The 22,544-nt window shown below is 63.5% G+C and overlaps 1 protein-coding gene across 1 annotated transcript; it reads left to right on the top strand.

Annotated features, from left to right (window-relative positions):
* The first annotated feature begins 1,869 nt into the window (after positions 1-1,869).
* On the top strand, positions 1,870-21,726 carry LOC116422007 (junctional sarcoplasmic reticulum protein 1-like). The gene is made up of 2 exons (XM_031957005.1): positions 1,870-2,295; positions 21,468-21,726. Exons 1-2 carry the CDS (start codon positions 1,936-1,938, stop codon positions 21,717-21,719), a joined length of 612 nt encoding a protein of 203 aa, XP_031812865.1. The 5' UTR covers positions 1,870-1,935; the 3' UTR covers positions 21,720-21,726.
* The last annotated feature ends 818 nt before the right edge of the window (positions 21,727-22,544 follow it).

The following is a 22,544-nucleotide window of genomic DNA, read 5'->3' as shown; positions in this document are numbered from 1 at the left end:
CCAAGCAGGACTTCCTCCGGCTCCTTCTGGAAGCTGCGGGGTGGGTGAGCTTTCCCACTGCCTTCCCAGGCTCCTTGTCCGGCTTCCTTAGCCTGTAAGCTCCTTGAGGGCAGGGACTACTTTTCTGGATATTCACAGTGCTTAGCATGGGGCCTGGCACCTCAGTAGCTGGCACAATGGAGAGGGCGCGGAGGCAGGGAGACAGCTTTCTAAAGTCCAAATCTGGGTGACCCCGGACACTCACTTAACCCTATTTGCCTCAGTTTCCTTCCTGATCTGTACAACAAGTCAGAGGAGATGGCGGGTCACTCTCTAGTGTCTTTTCCAAGAAAACCCCACGGAAAGTGGGTCACGAAGAGTGCAAAGAGCACTGCTGAAAGGACCGATTCTCCCATCCCACCAACCCAGCCCTTCCTCCCGCCCCCCATCTTGGAATCCCCCCCAATCACTCCCCCAGGATATTTTTGTTTGTTTCCAGGCCCCCAATCCACAAAGCAGAGACTCGCGTGGCCCTGGTGGCCCTGGAACTCCAGAGTATTGGCTTCCACACTGACTTTCCTCTCTGGCTCCTGCCCCATCCATCCACCTTGGAGGCTTCATTTGGATTCTGCTTTTGCTCTCCCAGCTCATGGAGGCTAAGGGCGCTCTGCAGATTCCGGGGCTTCGGGCTGGTGCCAAGGGGCGCAGATGCCACCTTGGGGAGTTGGAGGACTGGGCCACCAAGCAGCTGGGAGAAAGTGCTCCAAGCTGCAGAATTTCTGAGGGGATCTTGGGGTTCAGAGCCACCGCCTGAAACAGAAAGAAGGGCTAGGAAAAAGTCTGCTTTCCCGTGCCCTGGGCCCTCAAACCTCTCCCTCCCACCCTTTCCCAAAGAACTAGGCTGCCGGCTCAACCCCCCCCCTCCCCCCACGTGCCAGACACAGCACCCACCGGCTCTCCTAGCAAGGAGGCAAGGCCTGAACGAGAGGGAGAGGGGCCGAGGGGAGATGCAGCGCTGGGAGGAATGGAGGAAGAAATGAAAGCTAGCCCAGTGCCAACAGGCTTGGGGCGCCCCCCCAAATGTAGAAGAGGTCTTTCTCGAGATCCCCTTCAGATGTGACTTTGGATTGGGAGGGAGGGGTTAATCTGTTCAAACAACAACTGTTTGGGGGGGCGCTGACCGATTTGGGGGTGCCCGGCGCTGACAGCGGCGGCTCCGGCCTCCGGTTCGGCTCTGACCCCCGAGGTCCGGCCTGGCGGCCCTCTATCCTGGAAATGCCGAAGTGGGCCAGGGCCCCGGGGTGACCCCTCGGGACAGGTGGAGGGGATTTCTGGGTGCTCTGAAGCTGGGGCCCCCGCGGCTTCCCCGACAAGCCTCGGGCTGCCGGGCGGGGATCAGTAAAGTTGGGTGGGAGGAAGACTCCCCGTAGTCGGGTTGTTTCTGGGGGTGGGGCACCCGAGAGACGCGAATCCACGTGGGCCGAAGAGGGGGCGCCCCCAACTCCACGTGGTCGGGCGGGCCCCCCGAGCAGGGATCCGGCGTGAGTGTGTGTGTCCGCGAGTGCGCCGAGGGCGGGGGGAGGGGGCCGGTCCAGCTCCCGTTCGTGGGTGGAGAAAGGGGCCCCCGGTTCCCGGCCTGGGAGAGCTCGCCGCCCGGGCTTCTCGGTGCCCACGGGCCTCGGGGACCGAGGCTTCCCGGAGCTCGGGGGGGGGGGGAGGGAAGGGGAAGGGGGTAAGGAGGGGATGGGGCCGAGGATGGGCCGGGGAGGAGACGGGGCCGGGGACGGCAGGGAGGGGAGGGGAGGAAGGCGACGGGGACGGGGCCCGAGCCCCTCCCTCCCTGCTCCCGCCCCCGGCCCGGGCCCGCCGGCCACCACCGCCCGCCCGCATCCCCCGGGAGGGCAGAGCGCGAGCCCATTTGTAGGGACGCGGCTCCGCAGGGGGCGAGGCTGGTCCATGTGGGGTTGTGTCATTGGTTTGCACGGAGAGACCCCGCCTTTGCCCAAAAAAAAGAGCTTTGCGAGCGAGCGAGCGAGCGAGCCCCAGACCCTCACCTCGCTGCATCTCCGTCGGGAGGGAGGGAAGAAGGCTCCGGCGAGGAGGGGGCGGGAGGCTCCGGAGCGCGCGGGGCCGCTGCGATCGCCGCTGGGCCGGCTCCGGCCCGAGCTCGGCGTGCCGGCGGCGGCCGCGGGGCGCCGGGAGCCCCGGCAGCCGCGGGAGCGGGAGCAGCCCCGGGGCGAGCGGCGGCTCGGCCTCCTCCAGGACTTTCCTCCGCGCGCGGAGAAGGAGCCAAGTTGGGCTGAGCATCCTCCGGGGGTGAGCGCTCCCGGAGGGAGCGGGGGGCGGGGTGGGCTGGGCTGGGCTGGGCAGGGCTGGGCTGGGGAGGAGGAGGAGGAGGAGGAGGAGGAGGAGAGGCGGCGGAGGAGGAGGACGACGAGGAGGAGGAGCAGCGGCGGCAGCGGGAGGAGCGGCGGCGGCGGCGGCAGTGGCGGCGGCAGCAGGACCAGCGGCAGCAGCAGCAGCAGCGGCGGCCGCAGCTGGGAGCGCTGGCGGGAGTGGGGGGAGCACGCCGGCCGAGAGATTAAGTTTTTGTGTGTCTCGGGCTGCGTGTGCGTGTGCGTGAGTGCGCGCGTGGCCTCCGGAGGTGGCTGGCGAGCGGCGGCGGCGGCGGCGGCGCGGGCAGCCGGGGATGAGCCGGCGGCCGCGCTGAGGGCCGGGCTGGGGGCCGAGGGGCCGGGGGCCCGCCTGCCGGAGCCTCCGAGGCGGCGAGCCCGAGCCGCGCCCGGCCGCCGCGCCTTGTCCTGCGGCCAGCCCTGCCCCTGGCCGGCCGGCCCAGCGGAGCCCGGCGCAGCCCGGCGGAGCCCGGCGCCGCCGCGGGAGCCCGGCCGAACAGCCGGGGCCAGGTAAGGGCCGGGGAGGGGGGGGCGGGGGGCGCCGGGGCCGGGGAGGGGGGGGGCGGCGGCTACCTGCGGCGGGGGCCGCGTCCATGTGTGCTCGCCTCGCTGCGCCACAGACAAGAGCTGGGGGAGGGGAGGGGAGGGGGAGGGGAGGGCCGGAGCCCGAGACGGACCCGCGAAGGACAGCGGCGGCCACTCGCTGCGCCCGGGCTGGGCTCGGGGCTCCCCGCCGCCGCCTCCTTCCCCCGAGGCTTCCCCCTCCCCACCCGCCCCCACCCCCTGGGCTTGGCGATTTGGGGTGGGGGGGGGCTGAGGGTCCGAGGGAATGAGGGCGAAGCGGGGGCGAGCCGGGGGCCGGCTGGCAGGCGGCTGGGCGGCAGCTCGGCTCCCGGGGACCCTTCTCGTCCCCTCTCGCGGATCTGCGGGGACCCACGGGCTTTCCAACCGAAAGCAGCGCCCACGTAGATGCCCGCGGGCACAGCGCCAGCCCCTCGGTCCTGCCCGCGTTTGCCCGGACTCGGAGCCGCTGTTGGGGGGCGGGGGGCTCCGGGGAGCCTCCGGCTCGGGCGGCGGGGGTACCGGGGGGGGAGCAGCCCGCCCCCCCTAGCCAGCCCGGGGTGCCCCCGGCCCGGGCTGGGGTCGGGGGGACTCTCAGCGAGGCGAAGTGGGGCTCTTTTGTTTTCCCGGGCTGCGCATTGTTTACCCGGGGCCGCGGGGGCCGGACCGCAGCTGCCAGCAGATTAGCGGGGTTACCCACGCTTTGCGGCGCGGCCAAAGTCTCGGCCAAGACGGGGTGGGGGAGGGGCGGGGGCACCGGGGGAGGGGGCAGGAAGAGGGGCGGGGGGCCGCGCGGGGTGGGGGGGGAGGGCCGGCCCGGAGGAGGGGAGGGGACGTATTTTCTCTGGCTGGCTCTCCTGCGGGCAGTGACTTCCTCTTCACACGCTTTGCAAACCTCCTCCCCCCCTCCCCTCCCGGCTCTGCACTTTATTTTATGCTGGCAAAAAAAAAAAAAAAAAAAGTTTAGCTGGAGAAAGGGAGGAGGTAGTGAGTGTGTAAAGGCGAGTGCTCGCTCCCCGGTGCTTTGTGGGGAGCGGGAGGGGGGCGGCGAGCCCTCGTGCCGAGCCACGGTGCTGACAAATCGCAAGACTGTTTTTTCCCTTAAATTCGATTCCTCCCTTCCCTTCCCGATGGCAGGAGCTCTCCTTCCAGAGAAAGAAAAAGGAAGGGCAGGAACGGAGAGGGAAACGGCCGCCGCGGGGAAATCGCTTTCCTTTTTCCTGCCCCCCCCCCCGCCCACGCCAGCCCCCCCCCCCCCATTAGGAGCATTTCTTTTTCTCTGGGAGTTTGGGGGAAAGGAAGGAGGCTGCGAGTCGGGCGGGGAGATTTCCCGCCGCCGCCGCGGGAGAGGCTTCCCCGGGTCAGATGCAGGCTGCAGCCCCGCCGGGTCACCCCGGCCTCTTCCGAGAGGACTTCCCCCTGGCCGGGGCAGCGGCCTCCGGCCGGGCGCGCTTTAAGGGGCTCTGGCTTTTACGGAGCGGCCGGGGGGGCATGGGGGAGGGGAGGCCGGGAGGCCACATTTTCCCCAAATGCCGTTGTGGGCCAAGGGAGCTGGGCTGACTCGTCTCCACCGCCCTCGGGGACCGGCCGGGGCTTAGGTTTCTCCCCTCCTCTCGCCGCTTTTCCCGGGAGGGCGGCGGGCGGAGCTGCTGGTTGGTCGCCGCCGCTTGGCCCCAGGAAGTGCCCCCTGAGGATTGTCGGATCTGATGGGATGAATGAATTGCTGGGGACCGGCCCCGGAGCCGATGATTAAAGGGGCTGTGGCCGCGGGTCCCTCTTCTCCCCTCCCACATCTTTGTGCGTGTGAGTGCGTGTGAGTGTGTGTCTCTGTGAGTGTGTGAGTGTGTAACTGTGAGGTAGCTGCTGCTGTTTCAAGGTTTCAGAACAGCCCCGGTTCTTAGAAAGTTGCCGGGGGGCGGGGGGAGCCCAAACTTGGGTCCGGCCTGATGGCTCCGGGAGAATCTGTTTCGCGATCGTTGCCTTGGAAAAGGAAGATGCTTCATCTCTCCTTTGTCCTTCCGCGCCCAGAGCGGGAGGGGGGCCGGGCGTTTTCATCTGTGGATTGAGCCTCTTTGGGCACCGGGCATCCTGGGAAGGCAGCGGACCCGGCGGCTCGGGCTCCGGCCCCGGGATAAAGTTTCCCTGCCTTTTTCTTCTCCCGCCTCCTCCTCGGGGCCTCGGCGCCTCCCAGATCCTTCCCTGCGTAGGAGTGAGCAGGGCTCCCGGACGCGGCTTCTCAAAGTCGAATCGGCTTTTTAGGAACGTGGAGATGATTTTTCCTGCGCTCCAAAGAGCTTTCAAGAGCCTTTAAGGCCTTTTGTAGCCGTGACCCCAACTAGAAAAATAAAAACCCTTGAAAAAATCTCACTTCAATGCAAAAGAGCCTTCCTCAGGCTTGTTTAGAGAACCATGTTCAAAATGTTAATTAAATCTTTTTTTTTTTAATTCTGAAAGGATTTTCATACTAAAACAGCCTTTTTTTAGCCACAGGAATTTATCTTCTAGATGAAAACCCGTCTATCCTTTTGTCCTTTCTCCCGAGCTCCCCCCAACGCTCCTGACACTTTCTCGTAACCGGGGAACTGTCCCTTTTTATTGCCCTAAAAGAAAAGTTAATGAGATGGGAGATTTCCAGCTGAAGAAAGCAGCCCCTGTGGAGGCTCCGAGGGCCACAGAAGGTGCCTTGGAGTTAGCAGTGGCTGCCCGAGGTTGAAATGGAAAACCAGTTTCATGTTCACACTTGATGGAGTGGAACTGACCAACAAAGGAAATAAACAAATAGGTTTCTGCTAGTGGCTGGGAGGCGGTCCTGGGAGCCTGGCTTTCCCTCCCTCCCCCCACTCCGAGCCCGGAGATAAATAGAATGAATATTAAAGGAATTTTCCAGGTACTTGGTTCCTGTCTCCCCGTCCCGGGGGTACCGGGGACCACCCCGCTTCTGCTCCCCCCACCCCTTCCTGTGCCCCCCTTTCCCCCCGGACTGGCACATGAAAGTGCTCTGATGAGGGAGATGGGGAAGCTCTCTCTCCTGCCTGGTTTGGGACAGTAAAGGAGGAGGAAGAGGATAAATTGGGTCCTGTGGCCAGGGGGGTTTGTTTTGGAGGCAGCTGAGGCGCGTTACTTTGTCTCTTAATTATGCGGGGAAGGTCTTCTTGGGAATGGCCGGTCCCAGAATCCCTCGGCTTCTCGGGAATTTTTCTGCACGTGTGGGTGGTCTGCCAGGAGGGCATTTTCTCTCTGGCGGTTAATGCGGGTGTGGATCCGTCTCTACACGTATATATGCGTTTTGATGTGGAGTCTTTGTCCCTAAAGTGCATTTCTTTTCTGAAATGCGTTTATCTTTTCAAGTTGAGCTGACAATTTTAAAAAATCTGCCTGGGGGTGATTTATTCCAGAGGCATTTTGTGTAATGGTGGCAAAATTGGCCTCTAAACAAATTCTCCCCATTAATAAGCGCCTTCAAGGTTTGTTTTGGGAAACCTCGGAAAAGTCCCGCTCAGGTCTGGGGTCCCTGAAAGTTAAACTTCTCTCTTTCCTTCGGGGGTGAATTTTGAGGGAACCTCGTCTCTTTTTAGGGATAACAGCCTCAGTACTTGCTCAGAGCTGGCCAGGAATTCTGTCCTGGAGGGAGGAGGAGGGCCCAAGGCCTTCAGAACTTAAGCCTCTTCCTTGAACCTTTAGCTTGTTAATCATTAGGCGGAGGAGAGGGTGGTTATCTGAGCTTACTTCCTGAACATTGCATTGGCTTCGGAAATGGAAAGAGCGCTCTTAGTTTGAAATTGTACTTGGCCGGTCTGTGGAAGGGATGAGGGAGGATCCCTCCTGATGTTCTTCCTTTGGAGTGAGCAGGACTGACTCATAACCTCTCCAGGAACGAGGCTGTCCCCCAGACATGCAGCAGCGGCGGTCACTTCCCGGCCTCTGGCCCCGCTCTCCCTCCCACCGGCAGTCCTTCTCGGGCTGCTCTTATTTGTCCCCTGGCTGCTCCGGGAAGCCTCGAGGCCGGGGACCGGCTCTGGAGCCTTCAGACACAGGAACGTCAGTGCCCAGGAACCCAGAACCGGGCCCCAAAGGGAGCCGTCGAGTCTAGGGCTGGTGGAGGAAGTAGAAGTGGGGAGCTGGGCCCGGGTACTAGCAGAGGAGTCGCTTAGGAAGGCCCTGTCTGCTTAGGGGGGCCCCATCTACTTAGGGAGGCCCCATCCACTTAGGAAGGCTCTGTCCACTTAGGAAGGCTCTGTCCACTTAGGGGGGCCCTGTCCACTTAGGAAGGCTCTGTTCACTTAGGAGGGCCCTGACTGCTTAGGGAGGGCCCTGGCTACTTAAGGGGACCCCGGCCACTCAGGAAGGCCCCGTCCACTTAGGAAGGCTCTGTCCACTTAGGGGGGCCCTGTCCACTTAGGAAGGCTCTGTTCACTTAGGAGGGCCCTGGCTACTTAAGGGGACCCCGGCCACTCAGGAAGGCCCCGTCCACTTAGGAAGGCTCTGTCCACTTAGGGGGGCCCTGTCCACTTAGGAAGGCTCTATCCACTTAGGAGGGCCCTGGCCACTTAAGGGGACCCCGGCCACTCAGGAAGGCCCCGTCCACTTAGGAAGGCTCTGTCCACTGCTCAGGAAGGCCCTGGCTGCTCAGGAGGGCCCCATCCACTTAGATAGGTCCCGGCCGCTCAGAAGGGCCCCGGCCGCTTTGGTTTTATTTTTAAATGGATTCTGCTTAGAAAGTCGTGGAAACCCGAGGGAGGAGAGCAGAAACCTCGGCGCGGCGGGCTGCTGCCAGAACATGAAAATGTCGGCCAGGGAAGGGCCCGGAGGAGCTGGCTGGCGCGGGAGGTATCCATTTCCCACCTTACATCTGTTAGCGTGCCCTCGTTTTCGCCGGCCACAGTTAAAGTTACAGAGGGCACCCAGGAGCCAGCGGGGGGAAAAGGATGGGCTTCCCCCCAACAGAATCTTTTGAAGTTAATTTTTATTCAAGTCTGTGTTTTATGGACTATAAATCAGAGAGCAGAGAACGCTCCCCAGCTTATCTCTCGGCCTTGTATTCCACCATCGCTCAGAACTTCAGAAGGATTGTTTTTAAGGTCTTTCCTGTGTCCTTTGGTTGGGCCCCAGCGACCGCGCTCTGTCCAAGTAGCGCGGGGGCCGCCGCTGTCGTCCTGCTCTGCTTTTTGCTCTGGCCTAGGAGGCCGAAAGTGGACCCGGCCCAGCCTCCCTGTTCAGACCTGAACTTGGACCTGACCCTGCTGGGAGTGAGCCTCCCGGCGTTCCCAGGAACCTTTATCACGGAGGCTTTTCGGTTCTTTTGGGGTTGTGGCTTTAGGTTCACGAGGCCTTGGAGACAGAGTTCTGGGAAGCCCACCCCCAGGCTCCGGGAAGGGCTGCTGTTTGGGGCTTTCCTCCTCCTTACAGTGGCTTTTTTCCTGCTCTCGAGGGGTCCCCGGGGCTGTCGGAAGTGAGTTCCTGCCTCTTGGAGGTTTAGGGGACGTTCTGCCTTGGGGGATGGAGAGGGCGGGGCCTGAGTTTGGGCCGGGCCGGATTGTCCAGGGGGGGACGGGCGGCCCAGGCTCCGTGAGTGCCCGGCCCTGCTGGGCCCTTTCCGGTTCTGACTGAGGAGAAGCCGGGAGAGGGTTGGGGCCCACTGTCCTGCCGGGGTTCCTTGCCGCCCTCCTGTGAGTTTCTGGCTCTGGGGAGTTTCTTACCTAGAGTCGTTGTTGCTTGAGTCCCACCTGCGGGAGCCGACCTTCCGCCTGTCTCAGTAAATATGTTTTTGTGGGTTTTCCCTTGATTCTTTGTGATCCCTTTTGGGTTCTCTCAGGAGAGACACCCGAGTGCTTGGCCATGTCCTTCAGCTCATTTCCCGGAGGGTAAACCGAGGCATCCAGTGACCCGAGCTGCCCAGGGTGACCCAGCTACTAAGTGTCTGAGGCTGCAGACGAGTCCTCCTGACTGCAGGCCCGCGTCCCCTCTGCTTTGCCCCTTGGCTGCCGTCTTTATCGCCCTTTTATTAAAAATGACTCCCAGGTTAAGACCTTCAGTCTGTGGAGGGCGCTCGGACATGACTGTGCCCAGCCTGAGAAGGGCCTACTATGTGCTAGGAGGTCGGGGCCCCCCGGGGACCGTCCCCGTCCACAAGGGTTTTGTGTTTGGGCGTACGTGGGGGGCGGGTCCCGTCGCTTTGGGTTCTTGGTCGTTTCTGCCGAGCCGGGAAGGGGAGGACGTCATGGTGACCCTGTGTCCCCGGCCCGGCCCCTGAGGGTCCCCAGAAGCAGCTCTGAGGCTTGTGGGAGTTTGGGTCCAAGTCGGTGTCTATTCCAGCGTTCGCTGGTTTGTGATGTTTGAGTGTCACCCAGAAGCACCGGGAAGAGCGGCCATTGATTAGCTGTGGACCAGGGCCCTGGGGGGGATGGGCTCCCGCTCTCCCCAGGGCCGGTGGCAGCCCCGAGCCGGGTCAGGCAGGGCCGCAGACTTGGGACCGGAAAGACCCTCACCCGGCACCTCCTCGTGTAACGGAGGGGACCGAGGGGCCGTGCAGGGAGGGAAGAGGGATCCGTTTTCCTTTTCCTGGCAGAAGTGACTGGGAGGATTTGAATCCAAACCTTCTGGCTGTCGGATCCGTGCTGGGACCTGCTCAGGCGTCAATGGGCCTGATCCAGCCTCTTCCCCAGGGCCGCAGAACAAAGAGATTTCGGGTGCCCAGCACATAGTAGGTGCTTGCCTGTGCCGCACTTGTGGGGCTTAACTCCCGTCCCCCCCCCGGCTCTTGGGGAGATTCCCTTTTCTGTCTGTCACCCTTGGCTCTGGCTCGGGACAGAGGTCAGCGCAGCTGGGGGGGGCTCGGCAGCGGGTCCTCGCCTCCACCTGCCCCAGGTCCAGAGCATGGCCCAGGCCGAGGGGCCGGGAGGTGAAAAAGCCAGCGGAGAGCGGCCGGCCCCCCCCCCCCACACACACACACTGCGGGTCCTGCCGGCCCTTAAGGGTGATTGATGGGGGGGTGGGGGGGGCGGTGCCCCTTCCCAGAGGCCGAGGTTTCCCTGGGCCGGGGTGGGGCCGGCTAAGGCGGGGCGGGAGTTTGGCCTTTCTGCCCTGGCTGCTTCCTGAAGTTTAACCCTGCAGGGAGGGAAGGGGAGGCCGGGAGTTGAGGGCCGGGTCGGGCGGCCTCGAGGTCACTGCTGTGGCCGTTCTCTGCCCCCAGAGGCCGGGCCGCCTGTTCTGAAACCTGGATCTAAACCTGAGGTCGCTGGAGTTGTGCTTGCCCCCTCCCCACCTCCTGCTCCCTGGGAGCGCCGCCTGTTTGCACTCCGCCTGGGATGTGTAGGGCAAAGGGTGCGGACGGCGGGTTTCATTCTCCTCCCTGGCCTCAGCCCCGCCAAATGAAGTGGGCGGGCCCTCAAATCGGCTTCCTCCCGGAGGGATCCCTAGTGGGCCTTAGGAAGGGGAGGGCAGAGTTGTTGGTGCTTAATATGGTTTGTATTTCCTCCTCTTCCCCCAAGTGGCCAGAGGTCAGTCCTGGAGTGAGGAAGACCAGGTCCAGCCCCTCTCGGCGGCCACTAGAGGAGAGTCCTGTTCCACCTTTCTCTGGCAGTTGGGGCCTGCATTCAGGAGGCACTTAATAAATGCACACTCCGGCTCCTGCCCTCTAGAATCTGACCTCTGGAAGGGGTGGGACCCTAGCCTCAGGCACTTTTAGGAAAGCCCTTTCTGCCTTCCAAGCTGCGGAGGTGCTCATTTGCCTAATTACCTGCTTGCTGGGGGAGCTCACCTGCCTTCACCTGGCCTCCCTCCTGGGCCAGGGAGGAAAGAAGTGCTGGGGACCCCAGGGCCTCCCTTTCCCTCCCAAGTCCGGCCTTCCCTGGAGTCCGGCTGGGTTGTGACCCAGTTTGGGGCGTGTCCTTCTTCTCTGGCCCGTTTTACAGATGGGGAAACTGAGGCAGCAGACGGCCCAGAGAGAGCAGCTGGTCCCAGGGCCCCCAGGCAGAGGGACCCTCCTGCAGCCCTCACTTTGCACGGGAAGGAGCCTGGCTGGAATCCCGTGTCCGGTGGCCACATCTTTTCCTGGGGGGCCCGTGGCCCCGGCCTGCCCGAGGCCCCCAATTTATCCCTCCTTCCTCCCACCCCCTGCCCAGCTTTTTTTGTGCCACAGTGGTCTGGGGAGGGCTTCTTTGGTCCCCGATGGGGGAGGCCTCGGCTCCCCGTGATTATCCGATGGGTCCCTTCAGGTTACAACCGGTAGGACAAAGTGGCTTCTGGGCCTTTTCTTATCTGCAGAGGGATGGTCCAGAAGAGGGGGCTTGGGGCACTGCTTAGTGCCCAGTAGGTCCTGCCCAGCACCTAGTATGGTCCCTGCCTAGCACACAGTAGGCATTGTCTAGTGCCCAGTAGGTCCTGCCCAGCACACAGTAGGTACTAACACCCAGTAGGCCCTACCCAGCACACAGTAGGTATCGTCTAGCACCCAGTAGGCCTTGCCCAGCACACAGTGGGTAACGTCTAGCACCCAGTAGGCCCTGCCTGGTGCCCGGTAGGTGCTGTGTGCTGCGGTCAGTGCCTCCCTTCCTTTGCCAGGAGCTGCAGTGAGGGGGGAGTTGGGGCCCAGCCGAGCCCCCTGCCCCTCCCTTGGTGTCCCTGGGCTCTCGCTTGGGGGGATGCTGCAGCTGGGCACCTTTTCCAGGGTGATTTGCCTCCATGGTAGAGATTTCCTGGAGCAGGATTTGTTTCCTCCGGATTCTCTTGCTGCGCTGCTTTTCCACGCCCTTTCACACCCTTTGGGTGACACAGAAGGGAGACCGGGGATGGCGGCTGGACACTTGGCCACTTGGCTCCCATTTCCCGGATGCCCCCCTGCCCTTCCCCCGCTGGCCGGGGGCACCCCTCCTGGGGGGTTTTGACCCTAGTTCCTCTCGCTTTCTCAAGTGTCGCTGCTGCGGGGGCTCTGCCCCGAGGGCTGATGGGTGGGGGCCAAGGAGGCCGGGGCTGAAGGTGGGTCTGGGCCTTCCTCCCTGGGGAGCAGTACATGTGGTACCGGGGCTCGGGCGCTATGTGTGTGCGTGTGTGTTTGTCCCTCCAGGCTGGCCTGGGGTGGGCCTGGGTCGGGCCTGCGGGCAGGGTATCCCCACCTTCCCCCCCATCCCTTGGGCCACCCCAGTTCTACCTTCAGGCCCCACCCCCTCCCAGCGCCCCGTGTTTGTGTTCTCGCCCTCCTCACTAAGCTCCCGCAGGATTAGGCCCAGGCTGGGCTGACAAAAGCCCAAGATTTCCGACTTAAACCCGAAACTCGCCTCTAATCCCGCCCTCCTGGGGCTCCTCCTGCCTGGGGAGGGGGGGCTGCTGTAGCAGGGTTTTAGGGGATTGGGGGGGAGGGGCCAGTGAATGACCCTCCTGGGGAGCCGCAGCCTCAGTCATGCAGATTGCCTCAATCTGCGCCCCCCTTGTGGGGAAGATCCCCAAGATGTCCAACTTTTGTTTTGGAATGGGGCTGAGGGGAGGGGCCTTTTTTAGCTCCTCCCTTTACCTGTCCCAGATCAGAAGCCCCTCCCCCCAGGCCCCCTTTACCTGTCCTGGGTCAGAATCCCCTCCTCCCAGGTCCTGGTCAGACTGAGCTGGGACCCCCAGTCCCATGGGGGAGGGGCACTGCCAGCAGCTCCAGGTCTCTGGTTACTTATGTGTGAACCCCTAGAACCGCATCTGGTTTGGCCACTGCCCTTGTTTCTTATGCCCGACCCTTAGGAAAAGGAAAAGTGCCCCTTTGATGGTGAGAGCTGCCCCCCACCACCTTTCTTCCCCCTCAGTGATTCTGTTTAAGACCTTGGTGCTTAGGGGGGGGGGGAGACTCCCCTTCAGTGGGGGGCAGCCTTTAAGTGCTAATGTTCATAACTAACCGGTGCTTGGGGACCTGGGGAGGAGGCCTCCAACCTGAGATGGGCACCTAGCACACAGTAGGTGCTTCATAAATGCCCGGATTCTCCCAGTTCTTCTGTCCCTTGGTGCTGGCCTTAGGGGGCGCTGGTCTCCTGGGGCTGCGCTGCTGGCACGCCTCTTGCCGGGGTCCTCAGGGCCTTGTGTGTCGCTGCCCCTGCTTGGTACCTGTGGAAACTGGCTTCCTCCTTGTGCTCGTGAGGGTCCCCATACTGGGGGGCTCTGGGAACCTGGGTCCTTGGAGGCCACTGCCCAGTGGTGGGGGGCCCAACACCCAGGGGCTCCCTCCTTTGGGACTCCCTGGGAGGTCCAAGGCTAGCACCCTTGAGAGGGTTTCCTCAGGGAGGTCTGAGGCTAGCCCCTTTGGGAAGATTCCCCCAGGGAGGGCTAAGGCTAGCCCTCTTGGGAGGATGCTCAGAGAGGTCCAAGGCTAGCCCTCTTGGGAGGATGCTCAGAGAGGTCCAAGGCTAGCCCTCTTGGGAGGATCCCCAGGGAGGGCCAAGGCTAGCTCTTTTGGGAGGGCTTATTATGGGGAAGAGAGTTCAGACCTGCTTTGCTGCTTGGTCCCAGTCCTCTGGGCAGAGCTGGCAGCAGCAGCTCCTGGCGATCTTGATGAGACCGGGCCTCCTGGTCACCCCGAGATGTCCTGAAGAGGATCCCAGGTCAGGAGTGCGGTTCTGGGAGAGACCGGACAGGGCCCGTGCGCTCTGGGCTCCTGGCATTGCCGCTGCCAGCAGGAGGCCTGCCCAGCCCCGCTTCCTGTTTCCATTGTTTCCCAGGCCTAGAGGGAGCAGCCCAAGGATTGAGTGGAGGAAGGGGGGATCTGCCCTGGTTCTGGAGAAGGGGATGGGCGGAGGTCACAGAGGGGACCTGACCTGGTGTCTGTGCAGAACGGGAAGGGAAAGAAAGGAGGAACCCGATCTGGGCTGGCCTGTCCTGCTAGACAAGCCTGGCTGGGCAGCACCACCGGGGCTGGGCAGCAGCAGGGTTGGGCCATCCCGGGTGTTCAGAACATCCATATGACTGCCCTGCTCTCCCAAGCCCGCAGCCTCCGGGAAGGGCCCAGGGCCAGGCAGAGTTCTGGGGTCATGGGCCTGTGAAGGCTTTGCAGGAAGCTTTCCCTGGGGTCCTGCCTCAAGGACGGGCAGGATTCAGAGCTGCAGGGTCTTCCCAGGAACTTGAGGTGATCCTTGGCCTGAGGCAGGGTTCTGGACGCCTGTGCACCCAATGGACGGCTGCCCTGGGGTTGGAAGAAAGGGACGGTGTCCACATGGGGCAGGTGCTGGGCTGCCTCCTGTCCACTCTCCGAGGCTGGGGACTGTCAGGGAAAGGAAATGGGCCTTTGTAGCCCCGGGGAGTGTTTGATTGTAGTTTTGAGACCATGGCCACTTTGGGGCGCCCCCTCTCCCTGCCCTCATCTCTAGTAACATAGGGCTGCCATTATGCCAGTAGCCAGGTCTGACGGGCAGCCTGTGTGCCATTCCTCACCCCTGGGCCCCCTCCTCTCGGGCCCTGAGCTCGGCCATTGTCATCGCGCAGGCTCTGAGTCTGTCTGGGATCTGCTTGCCGGGACCCTCCTCATTTTACGCTCCCCTTCTCTTGGTTCTCTGGGCCTGCTCTGTCACAGGCTCTGCCTTGGTCCTCTCAGACATTCCCCATCAGTCCCCATCTCTTTGGGGCAGAAGCGAAGCTCTTTTTGGACTTTGTTGGCGTCTTAGACGTGGCTAATGTTCGCCAGACCCCTTGCGGTCTCCTGGTGGGCGCCTTCCCCACAGACCCCCCATCACTGATGAACAAAGCCAGCCTGGCCACTCGGTGAATTGTCTTTTCCCATTCTGCAAACTCTGCTGCCCATTTATACTGAGAACCACCATCTTTTTAGTCTCTGTCTCTCTCTGTCTCTCTGTGAATTGTCTTTTCTCCTTCCTCAAACTCTGCTGCCTGTTTTACACCGTGAATCACTCTCCTTTTAGTCTCTGTCTCTCCATCTCTCTTTCTCTGTGTGTGTCTCTGTCTCTCCCTCCTTCCCTCTTTCCTTTCTTTCCCTCCTTCCCCCCCTTTTCTCTGTTTTTCTTCCTTCCATGGACTTACTTTTCAGATTTGGATTTCCAGCCTCTCTTCTCCCTCCTGAGCGTTAGACCCCATCCCCAGGTCACTGGCGATTTCAAACCCGATGTCCAAAATAACCCACCGCCCCTTTTCCCCACCCCTACCCCCCTTTCCATCCTTCCCCGTTAATGTACAGGGGCTTCTGGACCCCTTGGCAGGGCCAGCATTCGTTCACCCGGCGTGATCGGGACTCTTCCTCCCCTTCGCTCCCCGAGGCCAGTGCCCGCTGCGGGCCGCACAACGGTTGATCGGTGATTGATCGATCAGTTATTAGCTTTTGCCATTTTTGTCAATTGACTGGTCTTGAAGTATGCAGATTTGTGTGTTGTTCTGAGCGGTTTTGAGCCGTCATTCAGTATTTTTGAGAATTGCTTGTTCATGTCTTGACTAATCGTCCATGGGGGGGGGGGGGGCAGCTTTTGACCTTGAATATCTGCATTAATAACCCAGGGATCCTGGTTATCAAACCTTTGTTGAGATAACGGAGGCAGAGACCTTCTCCCCACCCACAGTTTTCCTTTTCGTGCTGCATTGATTTTGTTCTTTTGAAACTGTTTCCTGTTTTATCTTGCTTCTGGCCACGCGTGGGCTAAGAACCCTCCTTGCCATAGAGGAGAATGCTTCCATAGCGTAGTGTGAGCACTTTAATTGATGATCATTTTGACTTTATTGCCCATTTTTACAGAACCTTCCGTGTTACAAACTAAGATCCCCTGTTCAGACACTTTTATAAAAAGGAATATTCCTGGTCACGTATTTTACATTTCCAAGAAGGTTTGTGTTTGTATCGGTTACCTGTCCGTCTGTCTGTCCTCGCTCCCACACGTCGGGCCTTCTTCCCCGGCCCCCGAGCCGTGGGGAGGCAAAGTGTGAACTCGGCGCCGCCCTCCAGAAACTCGGACCGTGAGGATGTGGCGGGGAGACGGCTCGCGCCAAAGTGCGCTCCGCAGGACAAATGGGGGACAAAAGGGGAGCTGGCAGGGCCAGGGCCACGGGGAGGCCCCTGAGCAGCCGGGGGGGGGGGGGGAGCGCCCCGGCCTGCCCGTGCCCGCTTCTGCCCACCTTCCTTCCTTGAGGAGGGGGAGGTGCATCTCCGGCTCCGAGATTGGCCTTTCTCATTACCCTGTGCGGGCTTCCTGGCGGGCTCCCTTGTTTACACCGGCGTGGTCTGTGTCCACGTGGTTCCCTTGGTTCTGTTTATTCCCCTGCATCAGTTCTTACAAGTTGGAGGATTTGTCATGTTTTTAGCTGCTTCCTTAACTCTTGTCTCCCAGTCATTGCTTCTTTGTGGAGATCAGGAAAGTGGGGAATGTCGGGGGGATCCAGAGAGCGGGGATCGAGGAATGTCGGAGGGATCCAGAAAGCGGAGAACGGGGAGTGTCAGAGGGACCCAGAAAGCGGGGATCGGGGAGTGTCGGGGACCCAGCGGAGAACGGGGTATGTTGGGATCAAGGGGGATGGGGAGTGTCGGAGGATCCGGGGATCGGGTGTGGGGGACCTAGCGGGAGCGGAGTGTGGGGGACCCTAAGCGGGAGCGGGGTGTCGGAGGATCCGGCGGGACAAGGTTCGGAGGACCAAATGGGGATCGGGGGTGTGGGACCCAAAGGCGGGAGCAGGGATGTCGGAGGGATCAAAGCGGGATCGAGATGTGGGGACCTAAAGTGGACAGGGTCTCCGGGGGACCTGGCGGGCGGGTGTGGACCACGGGAAGCAAGGGAGTGTCGGAGGATCCAAAGCGGGAGTTCGGAGGGACCAGCAGGAGATGGGAGGATCAAGCGGGACAAGTGCCGGAGGACCCAGGCGAGGCGGGGTGTGGAGGGATCCCAAGCGGGGAATAGGTTCGGAGGATCAAGCGGGAGCAGGGGTGTCGGAGGATCCAAGCGGGATCGGGGTGTCGGAGGGACCCAGCGGGAGGCAGGGGCGGAAGGGACCCACGGAGCGGGAGTGGAGAATCAGAGCGGGCAGGGAGTGTCGGAGGGATCCAGAAAGTGGGATGGTGTCGGAGGACCCAGAGGGAGCAGGGAAGTGGGGAGAGGGGTGTCGGAGGGATCAGGCGGGGACGAGTGTCGGAGGGATCCAAAAGCTGGATGGGATTTCGGGGACCGAAGCGGGCAGGGTGCAGAGGATTCAAGCGAGGATCCGGGAAGGGGATCAGGCGGGATCAGGGTTCAGGGAACCCAAGCGGGGAATGCGGTGCGCTGATCAGGGTGGTTGAACAGTGAGCTGGGTCCCCGGCAGGAGAAACTGTCAAAAATGGCCAGGGAGTGTCCTGCTCTGGGGAGTCGAGAAAGGTTTTGTCAGCGACTGCTGGAGGAGCTTGGCAGCCTCTTTAGTGCCTTTTTCCTTACTTTGGAGAAAAGCTTTGTTGTTGCTCACAATGCGGTCCCCCACCCCCCCGGGCAAACCTCTGGGCCTCAGTTTCCCCATATGAAGGTATATGGATGCGCGCCCTTGCTGGCAGCTAGTCCAGATGTCTCCGGACGGGCCACCCAGCCCCGGCCTTTGTGCTTCTCGACGGGCCACCCGGCCCCGGCCTTCGTTTTCTCCTGTTGTAAAGTGAGGCCGTTGGTCAAGCGCGCCCTGAGCTCACTCCGACCCTGGACCCTCATCAGATCCCGACCAGCCAACGAGATGCTCTGAGCCTCGGCTGCCGGTGACCGGGGGGCTGGAGGTCGGAGGCCCGAGGACACATCCCCTTGGGCCCCGGCTGCCAGGGAGGCCCTGGGCAAGCGGTTCTGTCCCGGGGCCGGGCCCCGCGCTGGGCATTACTCATTGTCCCCGGCCTGGGCCCGGGTGGCTCCCGCCGAGCTCCCTCCCGGGAAGGCCTCGGCCCACGTGGCCAGGTTCCAGCCCCTGGCCCGAGGAAGGCGCTGCTGGGCCCAGTCTGGGGGAGGGGCGGGCGGCCCTCGGCCCTCCCCGAGTGTCAGGACAGCTGCTCGCCCCTGCCCACAGTGGGTCCTTTCAGCTTCTCTTGGAAAGTCCCCTGGAAAAGGAAGTGCCAGGAACAGGTGGGCTCCTCTCAGGGGCTGACGTCAGCCCGGCTGCATTTGGGGCGTGGGCACTGGCGCGGAGAGGGGCGGGGCCTTCGCTCCCGGCCGGTGACACCCCCCCCCCCCAGGACTGCCCCCCCTCCCCACTTCCGGTCTCCCGGAGGCGTGAGAGCCGCCCTCCCTTGGGGCAGGGACAGGTGGGCCAGCGCCCTCTCTGAGCTCGGGCGGGGGTCCCCGGTGCCGGGGTCAGGGGTCCCCGGGCAGCCAGCCGGCCTTTCGTAACTACTATTATTCTTATGGACCCACATTTATTGTCTCTCCCTCCCCCCGAGAAAGAAGAAGCTCCTAGAGCCTCGGAGCGAGCTGGCCCCGCCACGTGTGACCCCGGCCTTGCTTCCGCTCCCCCCCGGGGCAGAGGGCGGGGGGCTCCGGAGAGCCCCCAGACGGGGGGTGTGGGATGAGCGTGGGACGCTTTGTCTCGTGTCTTGCCAAGTTTTTCTGAGTCGCTGTTTGGGAAACTGAGGCACCAAGTGCAGCCTGGTCAGTCGTTGGCCTCTCCGGGGTCCTTGGCTCTGCCTCAGCTTACCCAGAGCAGGGACAAGTGTCCCCCCTTGGCTATGAAAGAGCCGGCCTTCACGTCCCGGAGTTTATTATGGGAGAAGTGGGAAGCTGGATCTCATTAGAGGCGGGGGAGGGACGGTGTCGGCCGGGGGGGCTCCAGACCCTCCCCCCCGCTCCCACCTCCCCCTCCCTAATCCCTCTCGAAGGCCCCCGGTCAGCGGCCCCTCGGCGGCGGCCTCTGGGGGTCCGAGCCCCCTCCCAAGGAGGATTATTGGAGGCAGCTGCCGGGCTGGAAGCAATTTGCTTTTGGCCGGCTTCCGTCCTGGGCCGCCGCGGAGCGCCAGCGGGGTCACGGGGGGGGCGCGCTTCCGCGGTGGCGGCTCCTCCCGAAGCCGCCGGGACGGGGCTGCCCCAGGGGACGCCCCCAGGAGCCTTCGCGGAGACGCCTCTGGCCGCCGGCGTCACCCGGGGCAGAGGTCGGTGCCGGCGTCCGTTTTTCAGGACCCTCCCCGGGTTCGGGACCGCCGGGCGCTAGGGAGGAGAAGCCAGAAACGCCGCCGGCGGGAGGGGCTCGGGCCGGGTGAGGGACCCTCGGAGCTGGGGGACAGCGAGACCGGGCTGCCTCCCGCCCAGAGCCCCAGCCCCCCCCCCCTCGGGGTTGGGGGTCCTCTTGCTCTCAGCTCTCGGGGCTCTGCTGCGGCTAAATCTGGCCTGGGAGGAGGGGGCGCCTGTGGGGGCGCGGTCGGAAGGCGCCAGCTCATCCGACGCGCCAGAGGGGCCCGTGGCCCAGCGTCGCTCACGGCGTCCGTGCAGGGCGAGGGGGTCTGCTGGTTTCAGGGCCCGCTTGCTCTATTTTTCTGTTTGGGTCTCGGGGTGGCCGGCTTTCAGGGACCAGCAGGCCAGGGCTGGATGCTCGCTGAGCCCCGTCCTGCAGGCGAAGGAAGCCCGGACGGAGCCGCTCCCAGCCGCTTCTGCCCTCGGTGTTCAGGCCCCATAGACCCCAGCTGGGTCACGGGCCCCCTGGGAGCTCCTCCCTCGGAGCGGAAAGGAGAAGCCCCTGCGAGATGGGAAAGGCTGCCCAGTGGCCTCGGGCCCCAGGTCCACCTCTATCTTGGCCCAATGCGTCCTTCTCTGGGCGGGCGGCCCTGGCCCCTCCTGTGCAGGGCATCCGGAATTTGACCCCAGAATCGGCTAAGCTGGGTTCAGGCCCCAGATACTCGCTGGGTTCTGAGCCTCACTTTTCTCCTCTGCAAAATGGGGACGGTAAAACTTGTCCCTTCCTCACTTAGTGCCGCAGCAGGGAGACCTGACGGGTTCCAGAAAGCCTGGGCCTGCGGTCAGACGCCCCCCCGCCCCCCCCGGGCCCTTCTTTCCCCACTGCTCTCACCTTGAAGATGGTTTTGTTTTCAGTAACAAAGCAGAGAAACAGCCGGTTTCTAAAGCGTTTTCAGATTCTAAAAAAGCGATCCCCATTTTGCGGCGGGGGAAACCGAGGCCTGGAGGGACTTCCCCTCTCTCGGAGGAGCGGGTTGCCCTTCGCCAGGCTTGGGGACAGGCCGCTCGGGAGCGGGTCTGGCAGCTTTAAGTCGTTGGGTTGATTGTTCCCAGGGACCACGGGGAGTAACTTGAGCCCCCCAAGGCCCCGGCCGGGCAGGAAAGGGGACCAGCCAGCGTATAGCCCCAGGGTGGGGACACGGCCCCTCCGGCCTTACAGAAACCCCCCCGTTGCCCGTATCGGAGAAGGGGGCGGCCGTTCTTCCCGCCAGTGCGGCTCCGGGGGGCTGCGTTTTATCCCAGGTCCCGAGGAGCCCGTTGAGGAGGGGGCTCCTCTGCCCGGGACCCCCGCGGCCTCCCGTCTCCGCGAGCCTGGAGCAGCCTCCGGCGCGTCGCCGCGTGATGGAGAATTGAATTTTCCGAGGTGTTCACTGATTTGGATTTATTGAACTAAATTCATTAGAAGCTGTGCAAACAGCGCTCGGCTGTTTACTAAATTGGAGCCTCCTTCTCGAGGCTCTGGCGCGTCATCTGCTCCCACTCGAAGCCGCGGGATCGGGGGCCGGGGGGCTGCAGCAGCAGCAAACTGTCCCGGCCGTCGGCCTGACCCGGCTCGAGAGTGACCGTCGGGGCCTGCGGGGGGCTGCCCCGGCCGGGGGGGACCTCGTGGGGGAAGGTGGCCCCGGGCGGCTGGTCACGGAGCGCGTAGGGCCCGTCAGGAGCTGGGTCAGCGGCACCATCCAGGGCGCCCCAGGCCGGCACCGGCCATCGGACGCTGGGCTTGCCCTGGGCTCCGGCGACTCTGGGAGAGTGAGCCAGGCGGAGGACGTCGGGCGCCCCGAGGGCGGGCGGGGGCAGCCAGGGGTCCCACCCCCGGCCATGCGTGTGCGGGAGTTAAATGCCGCCGCCCTTGGCTCCCTGCTCTCGCCGGGCGTCCCGTGTCGGGCCCGAGGGCGCAGCCGCGCGCTCCGTGTTGTGTCTGCCCAGGGGCCGCGGTCTCACCGAGCACCGGGAAGGAATCTTAACCCACTAACCCGGTTTTGTCCCGAGTAAAAATGGCCGCTGTCAATGGGCGGCTGCAGCGCGCGGCAGGGCCCGCCGGGGACCGCGGTCAGCGCTCGTGCTGGTGGGGACCAGAGGCTTGGGGGTCGCGCCCCACAAGTCCGGCTTTTTCCCAGACATCGGGCCCTGCCCCCCACGTTATCGCTCTGCGGGAGGGGATGAGCGCTGAGGGCCCCCAGGCCGGGTCACTTACTCCAGCCGCTGCCTCTCAGGGAGGGGATGAGCGCTGAGGGCCCCCAGGCCGGGTCACTTACTCCAGCCGCCGCCGCTGCCTCTCGTCGGGCCGCGGGACAATCGGGGCCTTTTTGGCGAGGCCGCCCGTTCCATCGGGGGCGCCCGCGGCGCGGCTCAGGGACCACCGGGTGTGGGTGCGACGGCGCCAGCGCTGACCGGTCCCTTCTCCTTTCAGGGTTCAGCGGGAGGCGGCTCAAGGCCAACGGCCCGGCTCTGGCACAGCAGACGAAGCCCACACTGCCCGAGGGACGTGCGGTCCATGCGAAGCCCGGTCTGGGTGAGTCGGGGTCTCGGGGAAAGCGTCTGGCGCCCAGCAGGGTCTCGCTGCTTGTCCTCAGGTCAGGGACGGCGCTGCCCAACCCAGGGTCCGGGGAAGATCCCGGGGGTCTGCGGAGCGTGGGACGGGCTGGGGGCTGCTCAGTGCTGAGAGGTGGCGGGGGTGGGGCACAAGCTGGGGCCGAAGGGAGGCTGCTAAGGGAAGGAGGAGGGGACCCCCTCTGTGGGCCCCGCCTGCCCCCTCCCACTCAGCAGCACCGACGGGGCAGAGACCCCCTGGGGCCCCGGCAGAGGGGAGGGTCCTCCACGGGTGACCGAGGCACGCAGCCCTCAGTCTGTTAGGAAAAGTCCCCCTTGGGGCCGGGCAAGGAAGGCCGGGAGCTGGAAGAGACCTTGGCGTCCATCTGGGAATTGATAAAAGTGCCTACTGTGTGCCAGCTGAGGGCCCCAGGCAAGGGAGGCCGGGAGCTGGAGACTGAAGGGGGGCACTTACGTGGCTCCTGAAAGTCTCCCTGGGGAGCGCCATGCAGGGCTTTGGCCCCGAGTCCTCGCCGCAGAGCCAGGAGGGTTTGACTGGTGCCCGATGCTGGTGAAAGGGGGGATCGGGCCGCCCCTCCTCGAGCTGCCGGAGCTGCGGGGAAGGGGCCGGCTCCGGATTCTTGGCTTTCCTCCTTTATCGCTTTGTCTTCAGGCATTAATATTTGCAGCCGCCGCCGATTATCTTGTAATCGGAACAAAGGTGCCCAGGAAAAGTGAGCAGAGGGGTTCTGGGCCCGGGCCCGTCTCGGGTGGGAGAGTGGCACTCGGGGCCCACCCGGGAGAAAGTCCGGAGCCCGCTTGTTCTCAGTGACTGGATTGGGACGGGAGGCTGTGGTGGGAGGCCCTGGGAGAGGTGGGCCGTGCTGTGCGGGACTGCTCGTGGGGTCCCCTTCAGCGCTGGGGCCCCAGGACAGGAGGGGGTGCTCCTCCCAGCCCC

Source organism: Sarcophilus harrisii, chromosome 2, assembly GCF_902635505.1.
Source record: "Sarcophilus harrisii chromosome 2, mSarHar1.11, whole genome shotgun sequence".
Taxonomy (NCBI): domain Eukaryota; kingdom Metazoa; phylum Chordata; class Mammalia; order Dasyuromorphia; family Dasyuridae; genus Sarcophilus; species Sarcophilus harrisii.
The sequence above is the reverse complement of the archived record's forward strand: the minus strand, read 5'-3'. Positions and strand labels throughout refer to the sequence as shown.

Coding starts and splice junctions, on each gene's coding strand:
- LOC116422007 (XM_031957005.1), top strand. CDS start 1,936: ATGTGGGGTTGTGTCATTGGTTTGCACGGAGAGACCCCGCCTTTGCCC. Junction 2,296..21,467: donor GGGCTGAGCATCCTCCGGGG/GTGAGCGCTCCC, acceptor TTCTCCTTTCAG/GGTTCAGCGGGAGGCGGCTC.